This window comes from Folsomia candida, unplaced genomic scaffold (assembly GCF_002217175.1).
Source record: "Folsomia candida strain VU population unplaced genomic scaffold, ASM221717v1 Fcan01_Sc001, whole genome shotgun sequence".
In the NCBI taxonomy this organism is placed as follows: Eukaryota; Metazoa; Arthropoda; class Collembola; order Entomobryomorpha; family Isotomidae; genus Folsomia; species Folsomia candida.
Genome location: NW_019091193.1, coordinates 22950753 through 22966557, shown reverse-complemented (window position 1 = coordinate 22966557; position 15805 = coordinate 22950753). Strand labels below are relative to the sequence as shown.

Here is a 15805-nt window from a genome sequence, read left to right as displayed (position 1 = left end):
AGAGAATATATCCTATCCTGAAATCCTACGTTTTATAGTAGTTTCAGTTTATGCAAATGACTGCAAAGCCTGTAGAAGAATCTCCATGGAAGAAGGTGTCCACATGTCTCATAATTCTCTCCGTCTTGTTCCAATGGCCCGTGTGCCTATGTCGATTTCTCGTGAATCGTGATGTATCAACAATAATGGGATGACGATGAAATGAAATGGTGATGGGAGGATGAGACACAATTCTAGCAATTAAGAGATAAAACTGAGCAATGAGCACTAATTATTAAGCAGTGAAATTATGTGAGTGTGAAACACTTTCATTGAGTCAGCATCCCATATGCATAGAATCCTCAAATAATAAAAGCCTTTGTCTATCTCTATGAAGAATATGAACAATCGTATTGACATGAATTGGTCAACATTTAGTGCTTTATTTGGTCATGATGATGTGACAGAGAAGAGAAAAAATTAAAAGACGCCGTGGACATTTGCATTACACAGAATTGCAACGTGTAATTAAAGATCGTCGAGTAAGATATTTGTGTCGCGTGTGAAATATGAGAAGATGGCAATCTTCTCTCTTGTTTTCTTATTCTACAGGTTCCAGGCTTGTTTTTACTCGTTTTGTTGTGCCTGACGTCACGCTAAAGTTAAAATTACTTGGTTGAGTTAGAAAAGGGTGAGACCGGATGAAGGGAGACCGAGACCATCTGCTGTGACCTACACAAGAACCACCGCCCAACAGGGAAAAACAATGGGATTTGATTTTTCTTAATTTTTGGGAGGGTCACGTCACATTATTACAATATTCATCCATCCTGCCTGACATAACCAATCTTGCACTGACTAGAATACGACCTACCAACCAATGATAAGTCCTTCTTGACACGTAAGATTAGGGCAACGACAACATAAAATTGAGCACCATCATCAGCATTCCTCTAATGAAGCGTGATTTACGGAGTCTAATAAAATAAAATATATAACCTCAAGAGTAATCTAGAAGCAATGGCAAAGCCCACCACGTTACACGTATGTACATAATACGCAAGTGTTCATAATACGTACACGATGATGACGATCAAAATGGGATCTTTGAGACACACCCTTTCCTATGATCTCTCGTGAGTATGTGAGCTTGTGTTCGCTAAAAAATTCAGTTGGTTCAAGTGGCAGTGCAAATCTTCTCATTAAAATTCAAGGAACACCGATGTAAATAAATGCTGTTATGTCAGACGTGGAAGATGCTATCACAAGATTTTACAACATTATGTCATAATTTTCGAAAAAGGGTTAATTTTCGAACCCCCTAGTCTGTTTCCAAAAATAAATTAGCAAACCAAAATTCAACCCCCCCTGCACCCCAACAAATTTCATGAAGCTACCCTCTCGACCAATTCGAATATTATTTATTATATTGCAGGCAAAGACGTTAAAATATGGTTTGCACTGCCTCCTCAGCACTGCTAAACGGATATCTAGCTAGATATGCGGCAGTAGAACTGCTTAAGAAGGCACGAAGCAGCAGTATCTCTTGCTTTCTGGTATGCACAGCGTCGTTACTTTTGCATGCAATAGTCTTGAGTTTGATTTTCCTTAGGCATCCCCTCATCCATCTCTGCTAATATATTTAGTTGTGAGGCTCTAGTAGTTAGTGAGCAAGGTCAACAAACAGCAACAAGCAGTAGTAGGCCCTGCAATATCAAAAGCAAGCAAAACTGGGAGAGCCATCATCAACAGGTGAAAGGGAATGAGTGAGACTCGGCAGCATAGCAAACTACCCTTTCCATTTCTTCTGCTGATAACTATTACCTCACCTCCATCCTCATCATCTCGTAGCCACCACCACCAGGTAGTTGATTGTATGTATGCTTAGAGTAAGGCAGGCCAACTTTATTCATACCTGGGGTCTGAGACTGATAGCATAACTGCTTGCTATGGTCTCTCAAAATCCATCCCTCCACCATCCCTCCTCTCTCTTTCCTCGAATTCTAAAAAGGCAGAAGGATTAATAGTTGCAGAAATATTTTTTAATCCTTTTACCTCACGTTGAATGGAAAACAGGTGAACAGTTTGGGGAACAAAAGGCGAAAAATGCCTGGAAAACGAAGGACTTGGAGGTGAATCAATCAATAATCAAGGAAGTGAAGTGAATAATACGGTTTGTGGTCAAGTGATTCATCAGTAAAATTATTGTGGTTATATATTTTTGTGGGGTAAAGAAGTGATAAAAAGTGAACTGAGATTGGTTGGCTGGATGAGCTTTACTTCGGTGGGGTGGGGGTTCACAGTTACTTGGTTGGCAGGGTCGGTGGGACTGGAGCACCGCCGAAATTAGGATCTATAAGACTGTGAGTACTTTTTCGGGTTTTATTGAAAAAAATATGAGATAATTTGGATCAAAATGTGTACAAGAAATAAATCTAATTACACATTTACACATTGTCAGATTATAGAAATATGCATATTATCGTCCCATAAGAACCCCAGATTTGTTGCGTTGGTTTAATTACTGAGATTCCGTGTGACATGGAATTGTTCACAGCAAAATAAACATTGACATGGGCTTGGCTCAAGTTTACCTTGGAACCACTAATCACAGAGCACGAGAGCATGTTAATTTTCACAAATGATGAAGATGAGAATGACTATGTTGAGATTCGTTGCTACTGACTGACTGCTAGGCTAGCCGACTGGTATTACCTTGAGGGCGGATGTTCAGTTAGTTAGTTAAAATTGGTATTGCATCAATCAGTTCATCATAACAGAATACGTAAGATCTGAGTTGGCTCAAGTGTGGAAACGGTGATTGGGAAGATAAATTTCTCTTGTTCACAGTTATTCGTACTCAACATTTTCCAAAAGTAGGGAAAACAACAGGTTGCTGCCATGTAACATGTTTTCTTTCTTATAATTTATCAAAATAAATGCTGTAATAATAGTATTTAAAACTCTTAATACAGAGTTTAAAAGTTATATATGGACAAGAAAACTGTCCCGTTTAGGGCGATGCGGTGAGTGACCATAACAAATAAACCTGCGATATTATCGGTCATTTTTTAAGAGCAATTAAAAACCAGGTTTTCAGTGGCATTCATGTCCACCGATTCTAATGATGACAGGTGTCAAGGCACAAAAACGTCACAGGAACGTGAAAACCCATGCAGGCAGACGCGGTGTATGATCACATTTCCGCAAACCGTACCAGATTTTTTATTGTCCCATCTTCAACCGCTACGCTTCAGTACAAGAATACTTTTTCAAATAAAAATGCAAATCTCTGTAAACTGATGCAATTAAGCTTTCATCTTTCATCCGCACTTTTTCTTTTGTGAAGAAAACGTCGTAAAAAATTGGTGCAATTAACCCATCCAAAACAACAGGAGGTTGACAACTTTGCTCCCCACACTAACGGCGTTCAGTCCAAAAATTTAGCAAAATGTCCAAAAACAGCGGCGCCATGGTTCGTGGTTGTAGTCGTAGGCCAGTTTCAAAACCAGATTTGCATGAGTCCCAAATACTGTAAATAAGATAACTTTATAAAAAAAAGTAAGTTAACAAAGAAGGTGTTGAGGAAGAATAGATGGAGATCCGTTAAACTCGATGCTGTCGCCTACGCTAAATTTCCATAATAATGATGCTTGCAACTATTTTTCAAAAGTGAATGCGCAACGCTCTGGTCGTAAATACTTTTGTGCAAACCAATCAAAATTAAGGTCTTGCTGTGATTATTGTACCAACCGTATCGAATTTAAGGAAGAGTTTTGTTCTTTGGAGATGGGTTTGGCTATATCAATAATAATAAAAAGATGACAAAGGACATTTCATTGGGCACTAAATTGGTGGTGGCCGCACAAGATTACTATTTATGCACGAGTACTTATTGGCATATTTTGATGATGTGGAACAGTTTTCAAGGCTCGTTAGTAAAGAGGGATGGTAAGAGCAAAGTTGAGTATGCATGCACATATGAGTGACTAATAATTATTGCCCATGTTGATTGAGGGGCATCTATAAGTGAGCGAGATTAGGTAAATGGCATGTAAAATATCTGCACAATTTGGCAATTCTTGTGAACAAGGTCTACCCGGTTTATTCTTCTGGTATAATATTCGCCATTTATTTTCCTTAACGGCATTACAACTGCTAATTTTCGGTATCGGAAATTGTAAATTTGATGCATTTCCTGAAAATTTGAAACATTTGAAATAAAGATTGCCAATTTAGTACGGAATATCTTCTTCTTGCTCATCCGAGGTTTTTGACTCATTCATGTGATGTTAATCGTTAGTGTATATATTTTGTGTGTGCATGAAAGGACGCTTTATTACGTGGCGATAAAAACCTAGCATTATCTCCTTCTAAACGCGGCTACGTGAGCACATCGTTCGTCCAAAACCAAGCTAGAGAATTAAATTACCACATTACATATAAATTGCTACCTGCTGGCAAGCTGTACATGCGATATTACGTCTACCCCATCCCTATCCTATGGCGATATGCATGCAAATTTGCAAGGATTTAAATTGCACAAAAAATAAAACAAAGCCACTACCATGCATACGTACACATGTTCAAGAACGTAACAGGAAGAAGATGAGGAATTTACATCATCTCGCACATCGCATTATTATTATTATTATTTCACAAGTTCAGTTAGTTTTAAATTAATTTGGTGGTGTGTGCCGAATAGTGTTTGCATGCTGAGATTATTACCCCGTTGCTGGTCCTGCCTGGTCTGTGGCAAATTCGTTGCAAACGATCCAGATTTTCAGTAGCTTTTGTAATTTCACGCCGAGTTATTTGTTCGCATATTTAAACATGTATCCACCTGAATTAAAAACAATTTTGCGTGAAATTGCTGCAAATTTTTATAGCAGACAAATTACCACATTAATTTTGTGTAGGCCCTTTTTGTTTACTTTACCTGAAGCCAAGTTTTTTTTGCTCAGTATGTCGCCGTGTAGAAATGTGAGTTTAATTCCGCATAGTTATTACACGTCGTGATGGCTTGGCTGGGCTACCACACATCACACACAAGGTGCAAAATGTGCATTAATTCCTTCAAGGAAATTCGTGATTACATAAAACAAAAATGACATCACATCATCACATTTATTGTGGTAATGTGGCGAGGCTTAAGAAAAATAAAAATATGAAGAAGAACCTGATGATGATGATGATGGGACGACGGGACGATGAGACAATGCAAAATGATGACGGAGAGGAGGAACTAATGAGAAATAAATTGGGATTACATCACGGCTTCAATTATCTCTGTCAGGGTTGAGAACGATGAGGTAATTAATTGTTTTTTTGGCAAGGGTGGAAGGATTTGGTGGGAACGGAGCATGTACATTTTCAACGTTTTTTCAGTGAAAGAAAGGGTGGCGACGAGAATGATTATAAATTTGTCACATCTTTAAATTTCGGAGTATAATTGGTGACAATTTGTTGGGTGGTGGAAATATGACAAAATCGTGACGTTGCGGTACACAAAGAAAAAATATTTTATTATCAATAGTACTGAACGGAAATTTATAAATCATAATTACAAAATCTGCTCGTGTCTACTTTTCTAAAACAATGTTTTTGTCACCTACAATTTTAAAAGTATTTATGTGTACATACATACGTATAAATTACAGAGCACGTACAAATTACCGTATACAGTCGTACTTTACCATTCAAGCGTGCTCATCCTGATTATCATTAATGCACGACTGGATTGCACTTGACTCGCACTATAAATAAATTAAGTAGTTGTCAATTTCATTGTCATCTTGCTCAATGATAAGATAAAGAAGCTCCTGACTACAATTTGTAATTATCACAAAGACGAAACGTGCTCGCCATTAAATTGAAATACATTTCACGACACGACGCAGAAAACTTATTATAAACGTGGTCAAATTCAGTGTCATCTCACTCTCTCTGTAGTCTGCATAATGGGTGAAGAAGGTCCAAGGCCTCCGACTTCCACTCCACCCGACCTTGGTCCCACTGCCCAAGAATTGTGTGGGAATGAGGATGAGGAATCACTGCCATTATCTTTTGGGGCTCGCCTTATAAATAAATACGTAGCATCGCATGCAACTCTAGTTTTTTTCTCTTGATGTCACCCACGCCGCGCAGAGAGGACGAATAAATATTCCACGCTACAACGTACTCTTTGCATCGATTTGAATGAAACCCAAGTGCAAGTTTTAGTGCATGTGGGCGAATTAAGTGATGCCATAATCTTATGATGGGTGAGTGACAGGTGATGTGCTTGATTGAAGCCATTTGGAGCAGCAAATAAGTAAGTGAACAGGGAGAGATTTGAGGAACTGATCTGATTTAAATGGCATGAAAGCAAAAGTATCTGAGAGCGTGTGTGAGCGTGTGTGTGGGTGTCGGGAAAAATGTTGTTCCGGGTGGGTTGTGGTCCAGCACGTTGCATTGGAGAAGAACGAACTTGAATTATGGTCTGACCCTAAATGCACATGCACGTGTTTAAGGAAATCTGAAGGTGTCAAGCAACTCTGGTTATTAAACAGTTCATGGGTTCATGTGTACATATGGGTGAAATTTTTATGGACAATGATTAACCAGCGATCCATATAATCTCGTACTCCGTCTTTCCTACATACGCAGGTGGGTTAAATTTTGGAAAAAAGAAGGCGAGGCAGTCAGTAGCTGGTGATTATGTATGCACATACAAATACATATGTAGATGTTGGTTGAGATATGTATTATTAGATTAGATAAGATTATTAAACTATTCAAGGTTACGTACATGTAGATCTGCACACATTTATTTACCGTCATAAAGACTGATTAATCGTAGATATTTTTATTTTTTTGTTGTCAAGTTATTTTGAAAGTTGTTCTCTAAAAGTCTTCCTCGAAGGAAGTGTCGTCATCACCGCATTTTATTAGATCACTCAACTTTGCCAATTTCCAGAGTATTTTCCAGACTTTTGGAACAGTCAGCAGGATTAATTAAATTGGCAGTGCTATTGTGGTGCATTATCTCATTTTCTTTGATACACTCACACACGTCGCTCCTTGTCACTCTCCATTGTTACTTTGCAGCATCTCTGGTGTAATCTTCAGTCTCTGGCTTGAATGCAAATGATGATATCACTCACTCATAATCAATTTGGAGGGATTTCTTGCATCAAAAGCAATTCATTCATTTGAGCGATGAAGAAAATACCTTGGATTCAATGTTGAAAATCTATTTTGGTAGCGATCATTCCGACGATGAAATCATTCCCCCAACAATTTATAAATACATCACATTCACATGTCTCGTTAGCAGTGAAGCAGCCACCTGTCTGCTGGAGTTAAGAATGAAATGAAATAAATTTTGGAATCGTGACTTTTCAATCTTCATCTTGGACAAGCCACTAGATCCGCATTGTTACAACAATTGGCACCTTTTTACTACCCTCGTAAATTAAGGGGAAGGTTTTGCCTTCCATTTCACCCATTCTGCAGGAGATTACGATGGGTTTTGTACGCAAGTAATGTGAGCATTGACCATCAATTGATGATTGATTGGTGGATGGATGGATGGATGGCTTGTATTTCACTTGTGGACAACACACATTATTGAGAGTGATGTGACATTGAGAGTGACTCAAGTGGTTGAAATATCACCTTCAGCCAAAGAAACTATTGTATTTGGATTCATTAGCAGTTTTGAATTAAATGCAATGCCAAGTATTAAGACATTTTAAAAATGCCATATGCTTATTTATGACTGAGTGGATTAATTTTGAGGGGTTGTACAAATTGTCATTGTTGTTAATTACTAATTAGTCGTTGATGCCAAGGGACGAAGAGGATTTACAAAATGGTGTTTTTTGTGGAATTTGTTTTATCACATATGTAGACAGACCCCAGTCCACTCAATTATCTGTATTAGGTGTTTACTAGCGAAATGTTAATGCTAATACGGAATGTATCAAGTTTTTTGGTTGTTAGTTGTATTTTTTGTCGTATGTAGGATGGCAGACAAATTTACAAATAATTCTACTTAATTTTCCACCCTTTAAAACATCCAATGACCTCAGCCCTCTTAAGCTTTCGACTCAACGTTGTGGAAATTATGCTAGACAAGCAGACAGATCTACTACCATTTTTGTCGTCCCGGGTGTTCCGTTATAGCAATTTGGGAATTAAATTAGCATACACAAATTGCGCATTGTTTAGGGTAAAATATTCCTAAGCTGCAAGACATCAACATATTTATGCACACAACTTTTTTCCTGGTGTCTACGCGCTTAAATATCTACGTTACTTACTTATTAGTTAGTAATACAAATTATTTATAAGTAGACGTCATCTCTGCTATAAAATTAAAATCCTTTTCAGAGTTCAAGATACTATCTCAGGTTTTGCAACTTTGGAACGATATTATTTTTACACCAGTACAAATTTGTATGCTAATCGAATCCGATCATGCATCCATTGTCTTGCCAGGGACTTAATCCAATAAGATTAAGTTTATCGCTCAAGATTATCATGCGCAGACAGTTTTAAGTCCCAGATTAGCATTAGAAACTCTTATCGTTTTTTGTCGAGGTAAAGGTGCAGATTTGTCAGATGTCAACTGCAGAAAAGGACGAGGAGGAAGAGGAGGAGATGGCATAAATAGGTTCAGCTCCTCTCAAACCTTACCTTACTTAACAAGCAAAGAGTCGTCGCGTATGAAGCAAGTAAAACTAAAGAGGACAATTGACTTGTCCGAAATGAAATGACACCTGACTCACTGGTTACACACGTAAGCATGAGACTGAAGAAGTGAAAGGGTTTTTAGGGGCAAGTGGTTCTACAGTCCAAAGTAATATGCTAATCTATTACTATTTTACAATAATGTTGCCAGCATTACATCACACATTTTAGCACAGTAGCAACTTGCACATTGTTTATACGATTGTTGGCACCTGTAAATACGATTTAAATTATTTTAAGAACCAAGTATCTTATTACCTGCCTACTTTTAAGTGCGGATGGGGTTTGGTTTTGCAGAAGACCTTAATTTGCATGAATCTTGATCCGCCGACAATGTGCCAATACAATACGTTTACCAAAATTTTTCATAAATTTTTACATATTTTAGAAAGAATTTCAACACGTAATCCCACACATACACACGGGGCCACACAATTGTCGTGTAGCGTTCCAAGTTTGGAGTGACAAACTATAAACTCATTTAAATATTCAAAATTTAAATTAAAATTTCAAACAAACTTGTAGCCTCCTTTAAATGTTTGTTTGTAGTGTGTGCTTAACGAAATGATTACTTCATCATCTCAATGCTCGTGTAGTCGTGGGTCTCCTGTCGTCTTATTAACCATGCAACGCCAAATAAAATGGTGATTATTCAACACTCTCCTGTCCATATCGACATTTGGACAAAAGCGTCACATTACGCAAAGCCCACAATAAACGCGGTTGACTTCTTCTCTTATTCGTTCGCAGTAAATTGTAAATATGCTTTTCTCTCATGAATAATCCTTCTCATCAGCATCAACATGAGCCACCCAGACCTCATTCTTATGCGAGTCCAAATATTTGAACTACATTTTTAAAGGCCAAACATTCTTATTGCACAACGTCAACGCGACTTATTTATTTGACTCGACGAGACAACAAATGTGTCATCGATCACATAATTTACATGACATTGCAACTCGGTCGTGTTGAAAGACTAAAATTCGTCGTAGAAATATGTGCGATGATGTCAATTCTTTGCAATGAGGGAAATGTGAGATAATATTTGAGCCTGACTTTTTGTCTGTGCAGGTAAGCAATGATAGTACTGGAGAGATGGAGGACGAAGTGGAGGACGACGCCGTGGTTGATTGTGGGTGTGGTGCTCGTATCCCTAGTCGGAGGCAAACCTCAAACAAACGTTGGACACCGTAGTCTACCACCTCCTTCGGACCAGGAGGTCAACGAGGAGTTGTTGGAAAACATTACAAATGTTGAAATCAAGTGTGCCACTAGTGAAATTAGAGTTAAAATACCCACGCCGCATCCACACTTTAATGGCATGGTCTACCCACAGGTAAGTTCTTATATCCAGAAAATCAATGCGAAACCTTTGGAGTGTAAAGTTTAATAAGGAACGTTAACATTTCAGGGCTTGTCAAAAAACTCGAGCTGTTTAAAAGAATATGGTTTGTGAATTTAATTTTTTCTAATTTAGCAGATCGGTCGCAAATCGTAAACGACGATAAATAAAATATGAAAACTATATGAATTTCAAAAAATATTTTATGTAAAATGCTCAGATTCCTCCGAAGAGTTTATCGAGTACTCGTTACCACTTCGATCTTGCAACACGATGACCACTGCTTCCAACGACGATGGAGAAGAGGAATATTTTAATACAATCGTGTTGGAACCACATCCCAAACTTGTTACCGGTAATAATGATGAAATTAATTAACTAATTAATTACTTACTTAATTCTATAAAACTAATATTTAATTCTATAAAATTTGTCATCAAAGGTATGGGACGTGGGTTTCACGTGAGATGTAAGTACAGAAGGTCAAGTGGCATAAACACTCCTCCCGTTACAATGAAGATATACAAGAATGGAGAGGAAATAAGACATCAAGGCAACGAAACGGTGGAAATCGGGTAAGATTCAGTTCTTTATACGGCAATATATTTCTCGGAGAATTTGCATTTGCATTTAAAATTAAGAATTGTTGCAAAGATTATTTCGTAAGGCTTGGTCTTTACTTTGTCAATAATACCGCATGTAATTGAATTTTCAGAGATCTGCTACAATTTCATATTCAAGTTCATTCCAACACAACGTAAGAATTTGTAGCTTTTCATTTGTTAAGCTTTTTTAATACTTAAGTTATTTTCTGACTATACTAACAATGACGTAATGATTTCAGGTCGTCTTTCCTCGTATCCGACTGTCATGTCCGTGACGGTCTAGGTTGGGCAGAGGAGCTTCTGGTAAATCATGTGGGATGTCCGGTGGATTCTGAAATTCTGCCACCCTTTTCATATTCGAAAAATATGGCCAAGGTGGAGTTTCCAGCACACAAGTTCCCATACTCGCCAACAGTGTACTACTCTTGTGCCGTCAAGATTTGCAAGGGAAATGAAGATTCATGCAGCCCTCCGATGTGTCAGGGATCAAAAAATATGAGGGACACATCGTCCCAAATCAAGTTTAAAAGAGATGCCAGCAACGGGGACGAACCAGCAACAGTCCAGGTATTTACTTCACTTATGGATTTATGGATTTGCATGTCGTGAATTGACTGAAGAACTTTTGTTTTAAAACGTTTTCTGTTTCGTTAATAATTTGTGTCTGGCATATTTTCAAGGTTTACAACGGCCTCTGGGTAAACGAACCTCCAGATTCCACGGAAGCAGACAAGGCTGCCGAAGTCCTTCGAGAGAAAAAAGAACGGGGAGAAGTCCTCTGCTTTGCTCGACGTGATTTCGCTCTTGCTATCGCCATTTCTGGGCTGGTGAGTTTATTTTAGTTGACTAATTTCGGTTTATTTATAATTCATAAATGCATCTAGTGGACATAAATATTCAATAACATTTAACAAATTAGTTATAAAAACTACGTACGATTTTATTTTACTCTAGATTCTTATGATTGCCGTCATTCTGCTTCTCTTCATCCTTTGCATACGGCGAAGAAGATCAGGAAAGGGCAGCTCTGTGACGGGATCATCCTCCATTTACTCCGGATCGGGAACCAACTTTACTGGAAATACGAGAGGATACACAAATACGGCTTACTCACACTCGTCAGAATGAACAGGGAGCAGCAGACGAAATACTTGATGCCAAAATTTCCAATGTCAATGTCCAATAAAACGAAACCGAAATTTCCAAATTAGTGGTGATGGCTTTAAAAAATAACTGTACTGGGCTTTAAATTTTGAAAAAGGGATTCCTCGATTTCTCCGTCTTTAGCTTTACAATAAGGTTTACCAAATATTTAGCTTGTATAGTATTTAAGTTTTTGTACTCGAATTTGTATTGCATTTTTCTAAAATGACACATTTTTTTTTGAAAACTAAAACATTCCGTCCGTAACTGCAATAACTTTACTGATTATTTGTTAACCTGTAAATTGTTTGTTAACCCATTCATTGTTTTGTTGTTATTTCTAACAGTGCCAAATTGTGATACGTACAGATAAGTAGTAGCCGTACAGTAAAAGATATAAATGCATGTCCAAGATAAGCACGCAATTATGCAGCAATCTGATGATAAGTTATAATACAATCCAGACTTTGTATTACTTAAAAGCAATAGAATAATTTTAAGGTTTTAAGAAATCATGCATTCGACAATCGCCACCTTCCAGTGTGGCAGTTGTCTGTCTGTAGTCGTACCAAACCTGCATTTCCACTATACATATTAAAACAGTAATATAGCAATCCTAAATTATTGGATGCACTAAATACAATAAAATTTTAGTTACAGCCACACAATAATGTTTAACTGTTCGTCGTAATAATTTTAAACTAAAACTATGCTAGGTTTTTACATGTACTATAGATTTGGATTATATCAATAATTAATTCATGGCTGGCGTGGTGCAAGAAACATTTTTTTCTAAAGTAGTACGTATCTTCGCTCAACATGAATGCACATAATGAACGTCTTTTTTGTAATGAATTGCTTACCAACTTAAGATAAACAAAGATTGCCATAATTTTTACCTCTAATAAAGGGTTTACTCTGTAAAGATTTGTTGTTTGTTGGTGGGAAGAGTAAATAAACAAAGTAAAAAAGACTTTCAGAATTTCAGAATTTCTCTTCTGTCTAAATTGAAGATACAATACGTATGTATGTACGAATTTACTGGTGTATGTACAATGTGGGTCTGGCCACATTGTTACAAATGCGAGTTACATGGTACTTTGTTGTGGTCAAGTACACAGCATTATTAGAGACGGGGAATGAGTTATGAGTGCGAATAAGTGCTATTGCCATTGATTTCTTGTGGATGAATAATAGCTCACGGATAGACGGATGGATATGGATGGATTGGGCACAAAGTTTTCTCCTTCTCACGTGTCATAGATCAATGACAACTTTACTAGACCCGCGTCCTCACCATCTATCTCTTTCTGTTTTATTAAAAAGGAGAAAAACAGAATTATTCACAAGAAGCACTCAAACTCTTTCTGCTAACATCCAAATCAAAGAGTGAAACTTGGTACGTACGTTTTGGAACCAAGTATGTGGTGTGTTGAGCAGAGGAGCAAACCTCCAATCGGAATCACAAAAGTGTTTGAATTCTTCTCCTGTCTTTGAGATTAATGATGGGATGGAATGGAACGGAGGAGATATGTCCATTTGAAAGTCTCCACCAGAAATTTATTGGTGGGGAAAGTACATTTTAATGGAAGTGGAGAAAACATCTCGAGATGATGATACTGTTGAATACCTGACATGGAAGAGCAACAACTCAAAATCCGCGTTTTTTAGCATGTTGAATGAATATGTAAGTGGGAAAGGAGGGGTCAAGTATTGAGGGGAAATTATGAAAGTATTTTTCTATAAATCAATACGGGACACGATCTTACATATGCTGTAACACGGCACAAACAGCAAACCACCATCCCTGGCATTACACTTCTTCTGCTGTTACCACCACCACTAGTTGTGTGTCCTACACTTATCCCCATCTCTGCATAATGATCGGGCCAAACTGTCATAAATCTCAAAGTTTCTCTCTCACCACTCAAAGTCTCAAACTTTCCCATCTCGGCGGCTCAACTTTTCCCCTTTTCCCGTGCAAGCTGGCTGGCTGGATGGCTACATGCATCCACTACTAGCACCAATATTTCACTCCACTCATGAAAACGACTTGTCTCTCTCTCTCTCTTGACGTCCAGCGCTGGGTGGGATGGGTATGTTTTCTGCGAGGAAGGGTGCAGACAAGGCGGAGGAGATGAATTGAAATGAATCGATCAATGGTTCAGAATTTTCATACCGTTCCCTTCGTGTGATTGACAAGTGGTGGCGGTGGCATGATAGGCATAAGTATATGCTGCTCCTGGTAACAACTTGGAGGAAATAATGATAGCCTGCCTGCCTCCTTGCTTTTGAAAGAGTCAAGTGACCGCAGTGGAGCTAGGACGAACTCGCCCAGTCCACTTCTTATGCAGAATATTAGCGTATTATCCATCCATCCAGGAGAGAGGAAAGCAGAGCTCATTATTTATGGGCTGTCCGCCAGTCCTTCAGTCAAAGTTTGAGAACGCTATAAATATATGCGAAAGAACAGTATGTATGCGGCGGCGGTGGCGGCCGTGCTTGACTTGGCTGCATACGTAGACGAGCAGGTTGCTTGATTGAGTGACTTAACAGTCCACATGAGCTATTGACTGGATGGGTTAGAAAAGTAAGGTCCCGATCAAGGTGAAATAATGTCCGGTTAGAGGAATTTACACAGGTGCAGAGAGAAAGTAGAAAATTGTTGCTGCAGGCAAAGTAAACTAATTCAGGAACTGGGAACAAGTTGGTGGTACAAGTTTATGTGATATGAGAACGTGATGGATTTGCGGCCATTGGTAATTACAATTCTAATTAGAAATGCATTTCTAATTACGATCGTTGAGCGGAGGCCGGGCCAGATTTGAGTGATGATGGTTATGTCGTACGTATACTAAAAATGTGCATTAATTAGTATAGCAGGAGGGCCTCCTGTAATAAGATACGTGTAATGAGTCCATGGTCTCTCGGCTGCTGTTGTGATTACAACACAATAACGAAACCAAACCATTGTCCGGTGTGAAATATACCCGGAAATGGAGCTAATTGCACACTTTGGCCAGAACACACATCAATCATTGTAAAACTTCAACACCCGTGTCAAGTGTCAAATCATAGGAACTCATTTTGTACCCTGCTCCTGCGACTAAAACCATGCCACGCAGAACGTGAGATTAGATAGAAGGGGCTTGAGCATATTTGCATACATGTCCACGAAGGAAGGGGAACATTTATTTCTGGAGTTATATATATTTCATGAAACAAGTGTTATCTTTTATTATTAAATTCGTCAATTAATTGTTGCATTTCTTGCTCAATGTGTGCTTTCAATTAGCTCTGGCCACAATTAAGACGCTGTTGCACTCTTCTCAGGAGAAAGTAATCTACCAAAGTGTGCTCCTACAAAGTTATGTGTGTGTGTGTGTACATGTATACGAGTGAAGTTTGGTGAGATTATATGCGCTGTCCACCCTTTCTCAGGATTTATGGGTTTCCAAATTTATTTATTTCCTCAGTCGTGACGTCAGATCATAACTCATCCCTAACACGCGAGCCGCCCAACCAGCAACACTTTCTCCAATATGCTAATGGATCTTCGGACCGATGGAGAATAAGGCTGGCGGCGGATTGGATTATATATCTGTGGGTGTGGGTTCACTATAATCGGGTCGACGTGCATTAGCAGTAAATAGTTTATGCCACCATACAGAAAAACAATTCGCTCCGCCTAATATTTTAGCCCATTCATAGCTCCACGAAGATCACGACGCGTCTAGAGAACCGTTTTTAAAGTTGCACTTAATGAAGATTTATTTTAAATGGACGCGTATGACAACCTGTGACGGCTGTGACTCTGGAAACGTGAGATTGTGCTAATCCCTCATAATCATTCTTCTTAATCCCCGTCGCAGTCTTGGGAAGAAAGAAAACTAATTATTGGTGTTTCAATCTAATTTATCACCTGTCTTCACATCGCGTTCATTAATACTCATTATTTCACCGTGTACGGTAGGAAACTTATGGATGTACACCAGTT

At 38.4% G+C, this 15805-nt stretch overlaps 1 protein-coding gene and 2 long non-coding RNA genes across 3 annotated transcripts; 1 reads left to right on the top strand and 2 right to left on the bottom strand.

The window, feature by feature from the left end:
- Positions 1-1880: 1880 nt before the first annotated feature.
- Positions 1881-12781, top strand: LOC110863188 (cuticlin-1). The gene is made up of 9 exons (XM_022112440.2): positions 1881-2342; positions 9790-10054; positions 10130-10166; positions 10281-10415; positions 10503-10635; positions 10776-10817; positions 10905-11232; positions 11346-11492; positions 11620-12781. The coding sequence occupies exons 2-9, from the start codon at positions 9797-9799 to the stop codon at positions 11791-11793; spliced, it is 1254 nt and encodes a 417-aa protein (XP_021968132.1). The 5' UTR covers positions 1881-2342; positions 9790-9796; the 3' UTR covers positions 11794-12781.
- LOC118436228 lies at positions 3394-5055 on the bottom strand. The gene is made up of 3 exons (XR_004835291.1): positions 4919-5055; positions 4708-4822; positions 3394-3511 (listed from the first exon to the last, which is right to left on the bottom strand). It is a non-coding gene; the product is annotated as an uncharacterized LOC118436228 (long non-coding RNA).
- On the bottom strand, positions 12494-13925 carry LOC118436230. The gene is made up of 2 exons (XR_004835293.1): positions 13216-13925; positions 12494-13118 (listed from the first exon to the last, which is right to left on the bottom strand). It is a non-coding gene; the product is annotated as an uncharacterized LOC118436230 (long non-coding RNA).
- Positions 13926-15805: the final 1880 nt, after the last annotated feature.

Coding starts and splice junctions, on each gene's coding strand:
- LOC110863188 (XM_022112440.2), top strand. CDS start 9,797: ATGATAGTACTGGAGAGATGGAGGACGAAGTGGAGGACGACGCCGTGG. Junction 10,636..10,775: donor AACGAAACGGTGGAAATCGG/GTAAGATTCAGT, acceptor TTGAATTTTCAG/AGATCTGCTACAATTTCATA. Junction 11,493..11,619: donor CTATCGCCATTTCTGGGCTG/GTGAGTTTATTT, acceptor ATTTTACTCTAG/ATTCTTATGATTGCCGTCAT.